The sequence below is a fragment of the Suricata suricatta genome, chromosome 12 (genome assembly GCF_006229205.1).
Source record: "Suricata suricatta isolate VVHF042 chromosome 12, meerkat_22Aug2017_6uvM2_HiC, whole genome shotgun sequence".
Taxonomy (NCBI): domain Eukaryota; kingdom Metazoa; phylum Chordata; class Mammalia; order Carnivora; family Herpestidae; genus Suricata; species Suricata suricatta.
Window position 1 is genome coordinate 3,831,510 of NC_043711.1, and position 12,899 is coordinate 3,844,408.

Consider the following 12,899-nt stretch of genomic DNA (forward strand, 5'->3'; position numbering starts at 1 on the left):
CGGGTCCGCGGACCCCGGCCGGGAAGCTGCCGTCGCGGCCCAGCTGCCCGCAGAAGTAAACATCTGTCAGTGGTGCGTTCCAGCCGCCGCCGCCGCCTCCGGGGACACGGTGTCCTCCGGTAAGGGCCCGGCTCTCTCGGCTCCTGGAGCCGCATGTTCTGCCACAAGAGGGCGCGAAACCCTTCTTTTGGGGGGAGGGTAGTCCCTTAAGGGCAAAGACTGGATTTGAAGGAGAGGGGGCTGTGCCTTCCTGGCTTCTCGGAAAAGGCATCTCTTGCTCAGGTTAGCCTGTGGGTTAGGGGTCATGAGGCAGAAGCGGATGCAGACAGGTGGGCAGATCTGGGGTGGGACTGGAGAAGGAAGCACACGGACACTTCCAGGGGCTGACGGTGCCACTACCCTCTCCCCAAGAAACGGCAGCATGTATTGTGGTGTCACTTGCTGCGCTCCGTGGGCCTGCGGTTACCTGCAAGTGTGGGACCCCAGGCTGGATCTGGGGAGCAGGGCCAGGGTCCTGGGACCGGGGGGGGGGGGGGGGGGGGGGGGGGGGGGGGGGGGGGGGGGGGGGGGGGGGGGGGGGGGGGGAGTTGCTGGAGGCCAGACCCCTGACTGTCCTCACTCTTGCCTGCCAGCCCTGCCCTCACTGTGCCCAACATCCTCGTCTCTGCGTTCCATGGCACTCTTTGTCTGTCTTCAAGCGCCCCAGGCTGAGGAAGCCCCGCTGGGGCGTGACTGGGCTAGGAGGTCAGTGAGGGGAAGAAACCCATATTTACCAGGTTACCCCCCCCCGCCCCCTCCCTTGCCTTGGGGCATTTTGGACACCCCTCCCCATTCCCTTCGTCCTAGGATTCCTGAGATTCAGGGTTCTGAAGCCCCCACCCCCACCCCGGGCTTCACAGACCACTCCCAGTGACAAGCTGCAAAGAGCTAATTCTAGGGGCACAGGGAAGAAAACGGAACATCGCCCTCGGTGGCGGGCAGGCACACTGGCTGAAAGTCGGCCATGCGTGCTTGTCCCCTCCGTTTTCCGGCCTCAGTTTTTGGGAAACGAGCAGAGGATATAGCTTTCAAGAGTCTGGGCAGGAGAAGGAAAGAGTTTCCAGCCAGGCATGAGGACACAATCAAGAGACTGTTCCCACAAATGTTTGTTGGATGGTGCTGGTGTGGCTGGCTCTGGGTGTCAGGGCCCCTGGGCCCTGTCCTTCAAGGGAGGCAGACATAGACCCAGGGTGGAGCCCAGAGTGAGGAGCCGAGGGTCTACCTCAGGATAGGAGGATCCAGGGTACCTTCCTGGAAGAGGGGCATTGGGGCTGGGGCTGTGAAGGATGAGTAGGAGTTTTCTAAGTGGGAGAAGAACGGGCATTCCAGGGAGCAGGAGAAGATCTGGAGGCAGAAAACTGCACTACTGGTTTCGGAGAATCCAGAGTGCCTGGGTGAGGCGGGGAGGAAAGGACTGTTCTGAAAGGTTGGCAGAGGGAGAACTGGGCTGGGGCATTCAAGGACGGACGCCTGGAGGTTAGGGCTGGAAACTCAGAGGACAGAGCAATGGGCCTTTTCTGCATCTGGCATCGCTGGGCCCAGGCTTCTTCGCTGAGGCTAGAGATTCTTCCGCAGTCGCGTCCTTCCTGTTCCCGAGGTGGGGCGGGGAGTCTGGGCCTCCAAGGGGAGGGCCCCATGGGGAGAGGGAGGGGAAGGTGCGGTCTTCCCTCTGCTGAGCACCAAGGAGGCATCGGCAGGCCCAGCGGGTGGCTGGTTCTCCCCAGTTTGCAGCTGAGAAAACTGAGGCCGGGCTAGCCGGAGGGATCTTTCCTTCATGTTCCCTATGCTTCCCAAGCATCGAGCTACGATGTGCTAGATTGAAGCACAGGACAAGACGGAGCCCGATACACCTGGGGGTAGGTGGGGGGTGGGGTGGGCGAGAGGCTCCCAAACCAGCCAGCCACGTCTTCGCATGTGCAGTTCCTGCTCCCTGGAATGCCCTTTCTTCTCCCACTTAGAAAACTCCTATTCATCCTTCACAGCCCCAGCCCCAATGACCCCTTAAGAAAAATTTTTTTAACATTTTCTTTTGAGAGACAGAGAGACAGAGCATGAGCAGGGGAGGGGCAGAGAGAGAGGGAGACACAGAATCTGAAGCAGGCTCCAGGCTCCGAACGGTCAGCCCAGAGCCTGAAGCGGGGCTCGAACCCACGAACCGTGAGATCATGACTTGAGTCAAAGTTGGCTGCTCAACTGACTGAGCCCCCCAGACACCCCCCAATGCCCCTCTTCCAGGAAGTTTCCCTTGATCCTTCTATCCTAGGTAGACCCATTGCTCCTCGCTCTGGACTCTCTACCCTGAGTCTGTCCTCCTTGAAGGACGGGCCCAGGAGCCCTGACACCCACAGCCACACCATTACTGTCCAACAAGCATTTTGGGGAGGTTACGTTCAGGGGAGGTGACAGCCACAAAGGAAGTCTGAGGGGGGATGGGGCGCTCAGCAAAGGGACCCAGGAGTGGAATGATCTTCCCTTCAAATCCAAGGGAAACTGTGCTTCCGGCTGTTCTGGAAGGGATCAGACAAGGGGCTGCAGGTGGGTCTCCCCCTTCCCAGCTGGGGAAACCGAGGCCCTGAGAGAGGGCACCATTCGTGCCCAAAAAGCTCAGGGTGTTGGGGACCTGCAGCAGAATTTGCAGTTTGGGGAGGTGGCAGAGGACTCAGGTGCCCTGGTTCCCGAGCAATCACTGGTGGGGTTTGAGTCACACCCGAGGTCTGTGCCTCCGGTCCCGCTTTGGTCCGAGGGCCAGCTTGGAGAGGCGTCATCCTGGCTACTCACAGAGGACCCCTCCGGGCCCCACACCAGCTGCTCAGCCGTGCCAGGCCTAATTAGGCTGATCCTGTCATCCCACCCCAGGGAGCCCCCTCCTGCCCGCCCCCGACGCCTGCACGGCCGGCCCCCTGGGCCCGCCTGGCCAGCCGGACCAGCCTGGCACGGTCAAGGTGGGAATTTTACAAGTCAGCTGCAGAGGGCTGGGCCAGAAATGGCGGGTCTGAAAAACTGGCGGCCCTGTCCCAGCCCGGCGGCCCCGAGAACACACCTGCGTAGCAGCAGGTTCGGGGAGAGGACTCCAGGCGCTGGTGGGGAATCAAGCGCCGGTCCCACAGGTCACAGGGCCCCGTCACCCCCCGCACTGTCCCCCGACTCCCCCTGCTCCTCACACCGGTGGCCTTGACCAGCCCGGCCCTGCCTCCGTGGTCCTTCGCTCCTGCAGCTCCCTCCACCTAGAGCACTCGCTCCAGGTCTCCACTTGGTCTCAGCTCAAATGTCGCCTCCTCCGAGAAGCCCCCCTTGCCCACTCCACCTAAAGGCTGCCCCCCAGTCACTATCGACTCACCCTAATTTCGTTCTTGAAAGGCCAGCATTTAAATTACCTTGTTTGTTTCCCGTTTCTGACCCACCTCCCTGACCGGAGGGGGAGGAGTGGGGCAGGGGTGGTGCCCAGGTTAGCCTTGGTCATCATCCGGCGCTCTCCGGCGGGTGCCGCACACAGTGGGCACTCGATACGTGCTGATGTGGCGCCTTGGGGGCAGGGCCCGGCCCGGCCCCCTGGGTTCGAGGCCGTTTCTTTACTTGCTATTTCTGTGGTGCTGCGTCTCTCCGAGAAAGCCTCTTACTGCCGTGGGTTTCAGCCCCGCTTCCTCCAAACAGCAGCCCTCCCACCGCCCCCCTCCCCCCACAGCATCACCGTCGCTACCCAGGTCCCAGGAACCCTGGAGGCATCTGAGAGAGCAAGTTCAGAGTCAGACCTAGGGTCAGCCCTGGCTCAGTCACTTATTTTCTGTGTCGCCTTGAGCAAGGTACTCTTGCTTCTCCACGGCCTGGCTTCCCTGTGTGGAAATACCAACATCTTTCCCAAGGACTGTGGGCACTGAAGGTACATAACAGCCAATGTGACAGGGCGTTCATGTTATTATTGTTGTTGTTAGAGAGGTCACAGGGTACAGTGACTAAGAGTGTGGAGGGGGCGTCTCGGCTGGGACTTTGAGGGATGAATAGGAGTTTGCCTGACCATCTGTGTTCAGATCTCAGTTTGGCCACTTACCCTCTGCTTGATCTTGAGCCAATGACTTCTCTTCTTCAGACCTCGGTTTTCCCACCTATGAAATGGAGATAAAATAGTCGATACCTTGCTAGGAGTTACTGTGAGGAAAGTGCTTAGAACAGCTCCAATGGGGGCGCCTGGGTGGCTCGGTGGGTTAGGCCTCTGACTCGATTTCCACTCAGGTCACCGTCTCACGGTGGTGAGATCCTGCCCCACATCAAGCTCAGGAAGAGTGTGGAGCCTGCTTGGGATTCTCTCTCCCTCGATCTCTGCCCCTCCCCCACTCGTGCTCCCGCACGCGCTTTCTCTCTCTCAATAAATAAATAAATAAACATTACGAATAAAAGAAAGAGGGGCACCTGGGCGGCTGAGTTGGTTAAGGGTCTGACTTCGGCTCAGGTCACGATCTCACAGTTCCTGAGTTCGAGCCCTACACTGGGCTCTGCGCTGACAGCTCAGAGCCTGCTTAGGATTCTCTGTCTCCCTCTCTCTGCCCCTCCCCTACTTGTTCTCTATCTCTCAGCACAGGTGTCCCCAGAGGTCACGCTGTCTACACTCCCACTGGCTTTGCTTGGGTGAGGACAGCCCCGGAGCCCCCGGAGACGCACTCAGGGGCTCAGCCTTGCTTCTCAGAGTAGTCGTCATGGCTCTAGCGATCGGGAGCCAGAGAGCTCCCGGGTTGGGGGGAGCAGAGGCGAGGCTGGGCCCCCAGCTCCGGCCGGGCCTGGAAGGTGGGAGGTGGGGGTGTTGTGCCTGCACGCCCCCGCCACGGGGCCGCCCCACAGGCTGGCCCCCAGCCCCGCAGACGCGGCATCGGGACCAGCTGTGCTAGCCAGATGTTCCTGGTTTACCCCCAGATGTGTGTCGCCGGCTCTCGGCCGCCCTGGGCTCCCCATCTCCACCGTGGGGCGGGGCTGGGCCCCGGGGGCTCCCAGGGAGGGGGCACATTTTTGTGGGCTGTGGAATTTGTTTCTTGTTTTGCAGGACCACTGGGTCCTGCCTTGAGAGAGGCCAAGTGGTGTGCCCCCTGGGGCCTCAGTTTCCCGGCCACTGGGACCTCCAGGAGCCATCGAGCGGGGAGGAGAGGGCCCTGCCGCCAGCCCTGGAGCCGTCAGCGCAGAGGGAGGAAGCGCGCAGGCAGGTGTCTGAGGCCCAGCCTGCTGCCGCCACCGGCCCGGCCTGCAGGATTTCTTCCAAAACCGGGAGGGTGTCCCCTGCAGCTCAGTGTACGGGTGGGTGGGGAAACTGAGGCTCAGAGCGCCAGGAGCTGCCCCGTGGCATCCAGCAAGCAGGCGACAGAGCAGGGATCTGAAACTGGCTTGTCTAGACCCCTGGGATCTCCCAAGCTCACCCACAGGTGCGGGGCACCCCCACACCCGCCCTCCTGGCTGCTCGGCCCACACACATTTGTGAACAGAATTCCCAAAACCTGCCTGCCCTTGCTTTGAAATCCTCCAGCCCAGAGAAGACAGTTGTGGACCCCGACGCTGTGCCTGGGGGGCTGCACAAGAGCGAGGGACCCCACAGCTGGGGACCCAAGATGGGAAGCAGAGATGGCTTCCCGGAGGAGGGGCTGTGGGAGGTAGGGCTCTGAAGGATGAGTAGGAGTTTGCCGGATGGGGGCAGGTCCCGATACGAGGCCTCCCTCTGACTAGAGAGATGAGTGGCTGGAGGGAAGGGTCCCCTCCCTGGGGAAGAGCATGAAGCAGGCACCTCCCTGAGGCCACGAGTACTACAGGAAGGAGGCGGCTGACCTTAGAACAGGCAGGCCCGGCCTGTCTCTCCTGGGATGCTCCCTGGAAAGGTAGGCCTTGGGGCGTTCCCTGGGCACCAGGATAATGAGCAGCATTTCTTGGCACCACCAAGGAAGCTGCCAGAAACACCCATAGGCCCCTGCCTGGCTGTTCCTCCGGCGATCGGAAGCGTCTGTCTGGCTGTTTGACTTTGGGTTACTTATCACCCCTCTCTGAGCCTCCTCCCAGCCCTGGGCACGTTGTGGCCTCTGGCTAGGCTGGACCTTCTCCTTGATCCCACTCGGTGACGTTCAGATTGTCGTGGCCCCTAAGAACGCTCCCTTCGCTGGGCACTGAGGACTCTCCAGGTGAGGGTATTTCCTGAGGGTTGAGAAGAGACCGCTGGCCAGGGCAGGCGGGCAGCCCGGGAGGCCTCGACATGCGTGGGTGTCAGGACGGGGCGGTTCTCTCCTGGGTCCTGCAGCCTCCCTTCGTCCCCTAACTCCCAGCGCACCGCGTCCGGGGGCACACTCGGCCCCCGGCACGTCCACCGCTGAGCGCCTGACAGCACCAGCGGGGGCGTGTTCCCGGGCGTGCCCCCCGAGCCCGTGGGTGCGTGTCCCCGAGTGCGCAGAGGTCCAAGTGCATGCGTGTTCGGCTGTGACCGTTCTCCGCGTCAGCGTGCCGGAGACCATGCGAATGTGAAAACGCTGGTGTGGGGGCTCCCAAGTGTGCAAGAGGCTAAGAACCCCTGAGTGGCCGGGAGCGTGACAGCAGGGGAGTGTGACAGCTCCCCGGGTCAGGTGAAAGGGAAGCCGGCTTATCCTGTGTGAGGGTGTACGATGTGAAAACACACGAGTGTGTGAGCATGGCCGTGTCCAGAGATGATGCTAACGTGTGTGCAGGGTGTAAAATGCCCCGGGCGAGCAAGCCTGTGTGAGCATGAAATACACTAGCAGGTGACCACGGCTGAGAGCGTGTGGATGCCCGTGGAAAGAGGGCTTGATGGGAGGGCTCACGCGCGTGAGCAGCGGGACAGTGAGTGTGGCAGTGACCAGCGCTGTGGTAAAGGCTGACTTTGGGGCTGTGTTCAGATACGGGAGTGTAATCACATTTGAAGGGGGGAGTGTGACCACCCCTGAGTTACTGACTGTGTTTTTGTCTCTCGGAGTCATTTTGCTTGAGAGTGAGTTGTGAGCATGCCTGAGTGTGTGACACTGTTGGTGCATGTGTGTGAAAGTGACCTCGTGCATCCCTGTGGTCGTCTTTGTATATAAGTGTGAGCACACACCCCCATGTGAGTGGGGTAGCGTGGCCGTGTGTGTCCCAACACGTGTGAAAAGGCCCGAGTGTGTGAGAGCCATCGATCCTTGTGAGTGTGACAACACAGAGCGGAAGCAGGACCGTGTTTGAGTGTCCGAGTGACACCAGGTCCCAGGTGTGGCTGCAGGCGTATCTGGGTGTGTACGGGAGTGAGGGCACCAGATGTGCCTCTGAGGACAAGAAGGGTGAGTGTGAGTGTGAGTGTGAGTGTGCATGTGAGCCCCCACGGGAGCCGAGAGTCCGGGCCCAGGGGCCTCCATGAGACGGAGATGCTGGCGGTGCACTCCGGCCCCTCCACGGGCCGCCGGCCACTCCCGCAGCACCCCCGGCTCCGGTGTGAGCCAGGGACAAACCAGGTGGGTGCCCCCCATGCTGACCCGTTGTTAGCAGCTCTTATCAGCTGTGCCTACCGGGCCCCCTCCAGGCTGGGCCCTCTGCTCCCCGGCCCCCCATCAGGGCTCCGGGGGGTCCCGTGGCTCCAAGGACACCAGGGGCTCCTGTGGCCAGGCCTTCTCAGTGCCGGTGCTCCATCCCCCCGCCCCCCGCCCCCTGCAAGAAGCCCTTAGCAGACAGAGGACCAGAGCCTGGCCCCCTTCCAGCCTCACAGGGAAACTGAGGCACAGCACGGCAAGACGTGGGTGTGAGAGCACGCGGGGTGCTGGGCGTCCAGAGAGGGCCTTGCCCAGGTGAGGCCAACGGGACCGTGCACAAACTAGGGGCTCCTTTAGAGCCAAGGGGCGCGGTTTGGGCACCTGACAACTTCGGGGCTGTCCTTGGCTTGCCGTCCAAACTTGACAATGAAATATTCTCCCCGCGGCCCTGCAGGACCCGCCCGGGCCCCCCCCCCCCCCCCCCCCCCCCCCCCCCCCCCCCCCCCCCCCCCCCCCCCCCCCCCCCCCCCCCCCCCCCCCCCCCCCCCCCCCCCCCCCCCCCCCCCCCCCCCCCCCCCCGCCCCTGGCTCACTCTGTTCCAGCCACATGGGCCATCACTGTTCCGTACCCTCCGATCCCCAGGCCGCCCCCGTGCGGGCGAGCTCACTCTCCACCAGCACCGCCAACAGCCACACGAACAGCCCTACCAAACACCCCCCACCGTGGCAAGCCCTCAGGGTGACTCCAGGCCTCTGCTCCCAACCACAGCCCGGCCCCTGCGTGTGAGTCCCGCCAAAATCCCGAGTTCGAATCCCAGGTGTTTTTCCAACTGTGCCCTGGGCTCAGGTCCTACCTGCTTTGTGCCTCATTTTCTCCAGCTGTAAAATGGAGATCATGGTGCTTTCTTCGTGGGCTCGGCACCCGGGCTGGTCCACAGCAGGCGCTTAATTGATGTCCCCTGGTGCTGTGTGGCGGCTGTAGGTCCTGCGCCCCGCGCATCCATGGGGCGGGGGAGGATGGGGGAGAAGCGGTTCCAGGCGCGCTGAAGCAGCCCGTGCGGCGTCCGTGCAAAACTGAGGTGCAAATCTCACGCTTGCGCGCAGCGGCCAGCAGCACTAGCGGCCCGAGGTGCGCGCGTGGGGGCGCCCGGCCCCCGACGGCCGAGCCCGGGCGCTGACCCGCGGCCAGCCCTGCTTTCAGCGCTCCGTGTAAATGTTTACACCGGGCCGGACGCCAGGCCCCGCGCGGGCCGGCTCCAGACGGCCAGGCTGGGAATGTAAACCAGCGGCAGGGAGAGGTCCGGACGGGGGTGGGCGGGGGTGCGCATGCGTCGGGAGGCGCCTACTGTGTGCCCTCTGTGCGACGCGCCTAGGCGGTCCCGGCACCAAGTAATCGGTGTTGTGGTGACCCAGAGGGTGCACACCTGCGCCGGGCGAGGCTGGGGAGTAGGAGCAGCCAGAGAAGGCTTCCAAGGGGAGGCGCCCTCCAGACGGAGACAGAAGGGAGTGGAAACCTGGAGGAGGAGGGGAAGAGAATGTTCTGGGAGGAATGACCCGCTGTGCAAAGCCTGGGGGTGGGTCGAGGGCAGCTTTGGTCCATCGATGCCGCTTCTGGGCATCAGTTTATCCGTTTGGAGGGGAAACCAGGGCTCAGAGAGGGACAGGAAGTCACTGCCAAGGACCCCAAAAGGCGAGCAACAGTCTCAGACCCCGGGTTCCTGCCTCCTAGACTGTGCTGTAAATCACCATCTCCTCCACACCCTAGTCCCACAGTGCCCCCTGCTGGGAGTGGCCGCAACTCCTTGAAGTCTCCCCAAGCTCACTGGGCTCCACCCACCCCAGGCTCCTGGGTGCACTGGCCATCCTCGGTCTAGCCTCAGGACTTTTGCACAGACTGTTCTCTCGCCTGCGAGGCCATTGTCTCCTGCCTGGCCAACGCCTACTATTGTTCAAGTCTCAGCTTTCCTCAACCCTCAGGAAGCACTGGGGGGCTCCAGGATGGGGGTGCTTCTCCTTTGACCCCCTAGCACACCGCCCACCCCTTTTCTTGGCAGCATTTTTCACGACCTTGTTCAGGGATTCCTAGATGAATCGTTTCTGGGTTATATCTGATCATTAAGCAGAAGTGGTTTGAAACGGGGGGCCCCACCGTGTCCCTGATGTCTGGCCCGGTGCCCTGTGCCCATTTGTCGCCTGAACAGACCGACGGAGGCCGCGTGGCTGACCATCCCGTGCCCGCAGGCCGAGGATGCAGCGCTGGAAGGCGGCAGCCTTGGCCTCGGTGCTCTGCAGCTCCGTGCTCTCCATCTGGATGTGTCGCGACGGTCTGCTGCTCAGCCACCGCCTGGGACCCCCACTGGCCTCCCTGCGCCGGCCACCTCGCACCCTGGACGCCAGGATCGCCCGCCTGGCCCAGTGTAAGCCCTTTCCCCGTCGCGGGTCAGATAGCGCGATACAGGGGCGGCCATATGGTGGAATGTCAGGCCGGAGCCACAAAAACTTATTTCATGGGGGGGTGGTGTGGGGGGTGCCAATCTTCCCAACAGCCTGGCAGGGGTGGCGTGGTGGGGGTGGTTGCTGAGAACTGGGTGGAGGGGTGTCTCTTGGCTCAGCTGTCATAAGGAATTAGGCTCTGGCCCTGAGGGGACCAGGGGACCAGATGGAGATTAGACCTGGGCATTGGGCCCGGCGGCCCCCACCGCGTAGCAGGGAGTGTGGGCAGAGAGAGGCTGCACCCGAGTCCCCATTGACCTGCCCAGTTGACTGGGGGGACCAAGAGGAGGGGGAGACACTCCAGAAACCAAGAACTGGTGAGAGAAATAGAGACAGAAACGCTCAGAGACAAAGAGACAGGAGTCGGTAAAGATGGACGCACTGAAAGGGCGCAGGTGCAGACTTGGAATACCCCTCCCCCACGTGAGGGGCGTGGCCACCGCGGCGGAACTCCCCGGTCCTCACAGTCACCTGCCCCCAGCCCCTCCTGCCAGGCGCGACCCCCCACCTCGTGGGTCCCACCTCTTGTGCGCCCCCACGTGTCCACGCAGGAGCCGCGCGGATGACTGAGGAGTAGGTCTGGGCGCCTGCAAAGCCCCCGTGGGTGAAGCGGCAAGCTCGCTTGTGTGCAAGTTCTCGCCCGCCCTGTTGGCCCACACAATCCTCCTTTCTTGTCCTTACAATGGACAAGGGTGGCCTGCGGCATGGGCCCCACTTCCGCCGGCCGCTTCCTCCTGCGGGCGTCAAAGTCCTTCCAGGACACTGGTCCCAGAGATCCCGGGTGGGGCCCCAAAACGCTAGCGTTCCAGACCTGAGGGCAACAACACCATTGGTGAACTATCAGGCACCCGGAGGGGCCTCGGCCCATCTGTGGGTGCTAGTCACCCTGTGCCCCGTCTCTGGGCACAGCCCGACTAAGGGGAGTGACCCCTTACTCCCTGCAGAGTCCCAGTGTTAGGCCCCAAGGCCAATGTGCTGATGGTGGAATTTAAGGCTCCGGGCAGTGGGAAGGGGGTGGCGGCACTGCTGCTCTCATTTCCAGGGTTCAGCCCTGGTGCAGGTGGCCAGGCCTGCTGCAGGGCGGCAGGGACAGATACACCAAGAGGTTATTCACGGTTTATCTGAAATTCAGATTTAACTGGGCATCTACTTTATCTGGGTAACTCTCTAGATGTATACCTGAGGGGCGGGCACACTGCACGATGGAATTTTAGGCCCAGTGAGAGATTTAGGCTGGATCTAACCCCAGAGCCACCCCAGTCGTGCCCCTGGACTGTAAACATGAGGCTCATTACACCCCCACTTCCCACTGTCCGGCCTCTGCCAAAGCAAGGACCCGACGCGCCTCCTCAAACAGACGATGAAACTGAGGCCCAGAGCAGAGTCATCACTTGCCTGGAGTTGTACCGGCTGAAAGTGGCAGAACAAGGCTCAGAACTAGGGTTTGAGTCCTGAGATCCCCCGTGGGAACAGACAGACTCTCCCACTTGGGCTGCCCTGTAAGCGATTACTCTGAGAGCTGGGGGTGACGGTCTCGGGGGCCCTGGGGGGCTAAACTCAGCATTTCCTTTCCCAACCACAAGCATGACTGCCACCTGCTCAGGGCCTGGGAGCCCGTCCCTGCAGTTCCACACGCAGCATGGCCTGCCATGGCCGTGTCTCCACTTCTCTCCTGAGGCTGCAGAGCACCGGGGCAGGGCCAGCCGCTCAGGAAATAAATTTAGGCTGCGGGGCCTTGGGAATCTGTGACTCGGGGCACCTCCCGGCAACCGTGGGAGAAGAGGACTGGATGTGGGCCAAACTTGGGCACACGAAGGAGGCGGGAGGAAGGCTGTTTGGGCTTGTCCCTCTCTCTGCCACCTGCTAGGAGTGTGGCCTTGGGCAAGTCTCGTCCCTGTTGGATGCCCAGTTTCCCCTTCTGTAACACGGGGGTGGCTATGACGTCAGGTGACGTTAGTGGGTGTGATGCCACGCAGGCCTCAGTGCCTGCTGCTCCTCTGCTCATTCTGAAGCCCAAACACCCTAAATTAGTACTGTGGATGGAGAATCTGAGTCCCACCACGCAGTGGAGCAGAGAGACAGGGGGCACAGACTTTGGGTGGGGTCCCCAAAGAGGGAATAGAGACTCATTAACAGCTCAAGCAAAGGGTGAATGGCTGAAGCTTGGTACGGAGTTCCCAAACACTGGTCGGAAAGGGTGTGCCAGGTCCCTGGGACAGCCCCAGCATCGTGGTGGGACCTGCTGGGAACCCAATCAGGGACAGGGATTTGGACCACTATAACCCCCCCCCCCCCCCGCAATGCTCCCTTCCTTTCCTGCAAAGAGGCGGGGCAGCTCAGTGAAAGGAAAAATATTCCCAGAGCAATGCTGCTTAGAGATAGGGTCCAAGGAGAGTGTTGGGGGTGGGGGATGTGTGCTGTGGGTGGGGAGGATCTTAGACGTGAGACCCCAGCGCCAGCTCAGCTCAAGGTGAGGCAGGCTGCAAAATGAACCAGGGCACTAGAAAGCGTGACCCGGTCCTGAGCAGTCAGCACAGCGGCGGGTCCGGAGGAGGCTGTCGGTCGCCATGGGGCCCACAGTGAGGGGTGCACAGGCTCCCCCCCAAACAGGGCGTTCAGAGCGGGAGCACGGGAGGGAATGCGGCAGTCAGCGGAGAAGCGGTCCTGGGACGCTGCGCGAGCCCTCCGCGTCCCAGCAAGGGGCTGTAGGCGCAGGGGAACCGCGAGGGTCGGAGCTCTCCCCAGGCCCCCCACTGACCCAGCCCTTTCTCTCCTTTCCCCCCCGCAGATCGCGCGCTGCTGCAGGGCGCCCCGGACGCGGTGGAGCTGAGCGAGCTGACGCCCTGGGTCGGGAGGCCCCCGCGTCCGCGCCGTCGGGCGGGGCCCCGGCGGCGGC

At 62.4% G+C, this 12,899-nt stretch overlaps 1 protein-coding gene and 1 long non-coding RNA gene across 2 annotated transcripts in view; both read left to right on the top strand.

Moving 5' to 3' along the window:
• Positions 1-644: 644 nt before the first annotated feature.
• On the top strand, positions 645-5,215 carry LOC115274094. The gene is made up of 3 exons (XR_003901093.1): positions 645-744; positions 4,613-4,659; positions 5,069-5,215. It is a non-coding gene; the product is annotated as an uncharacterized LOC115274094 (long non-coding RNA).
• Positions 5,216-9,127: 3,912 nt separating this feature from the next.
• Positions 9,128-12,899, top strand: part of NRTN (neurturin) — a 4,095-nt gene continuing 323 nt past the window's right edge. Inside the window, exons 1-2 of the mRNA XM_029916458.1 lie at positions 9,128-9,927; positions 12,792-12,898. Of these exons, the coding sequence (XP_029772318.1) occupies positions 9,759-9,927; positions 12,792-12,898 (276 nt within the window). The 5' untranslated portion in view covers positions 9,128-9,758. The remainder of the gene's footprint in view (positions 9,928-12,791; position 12,899) is intronic.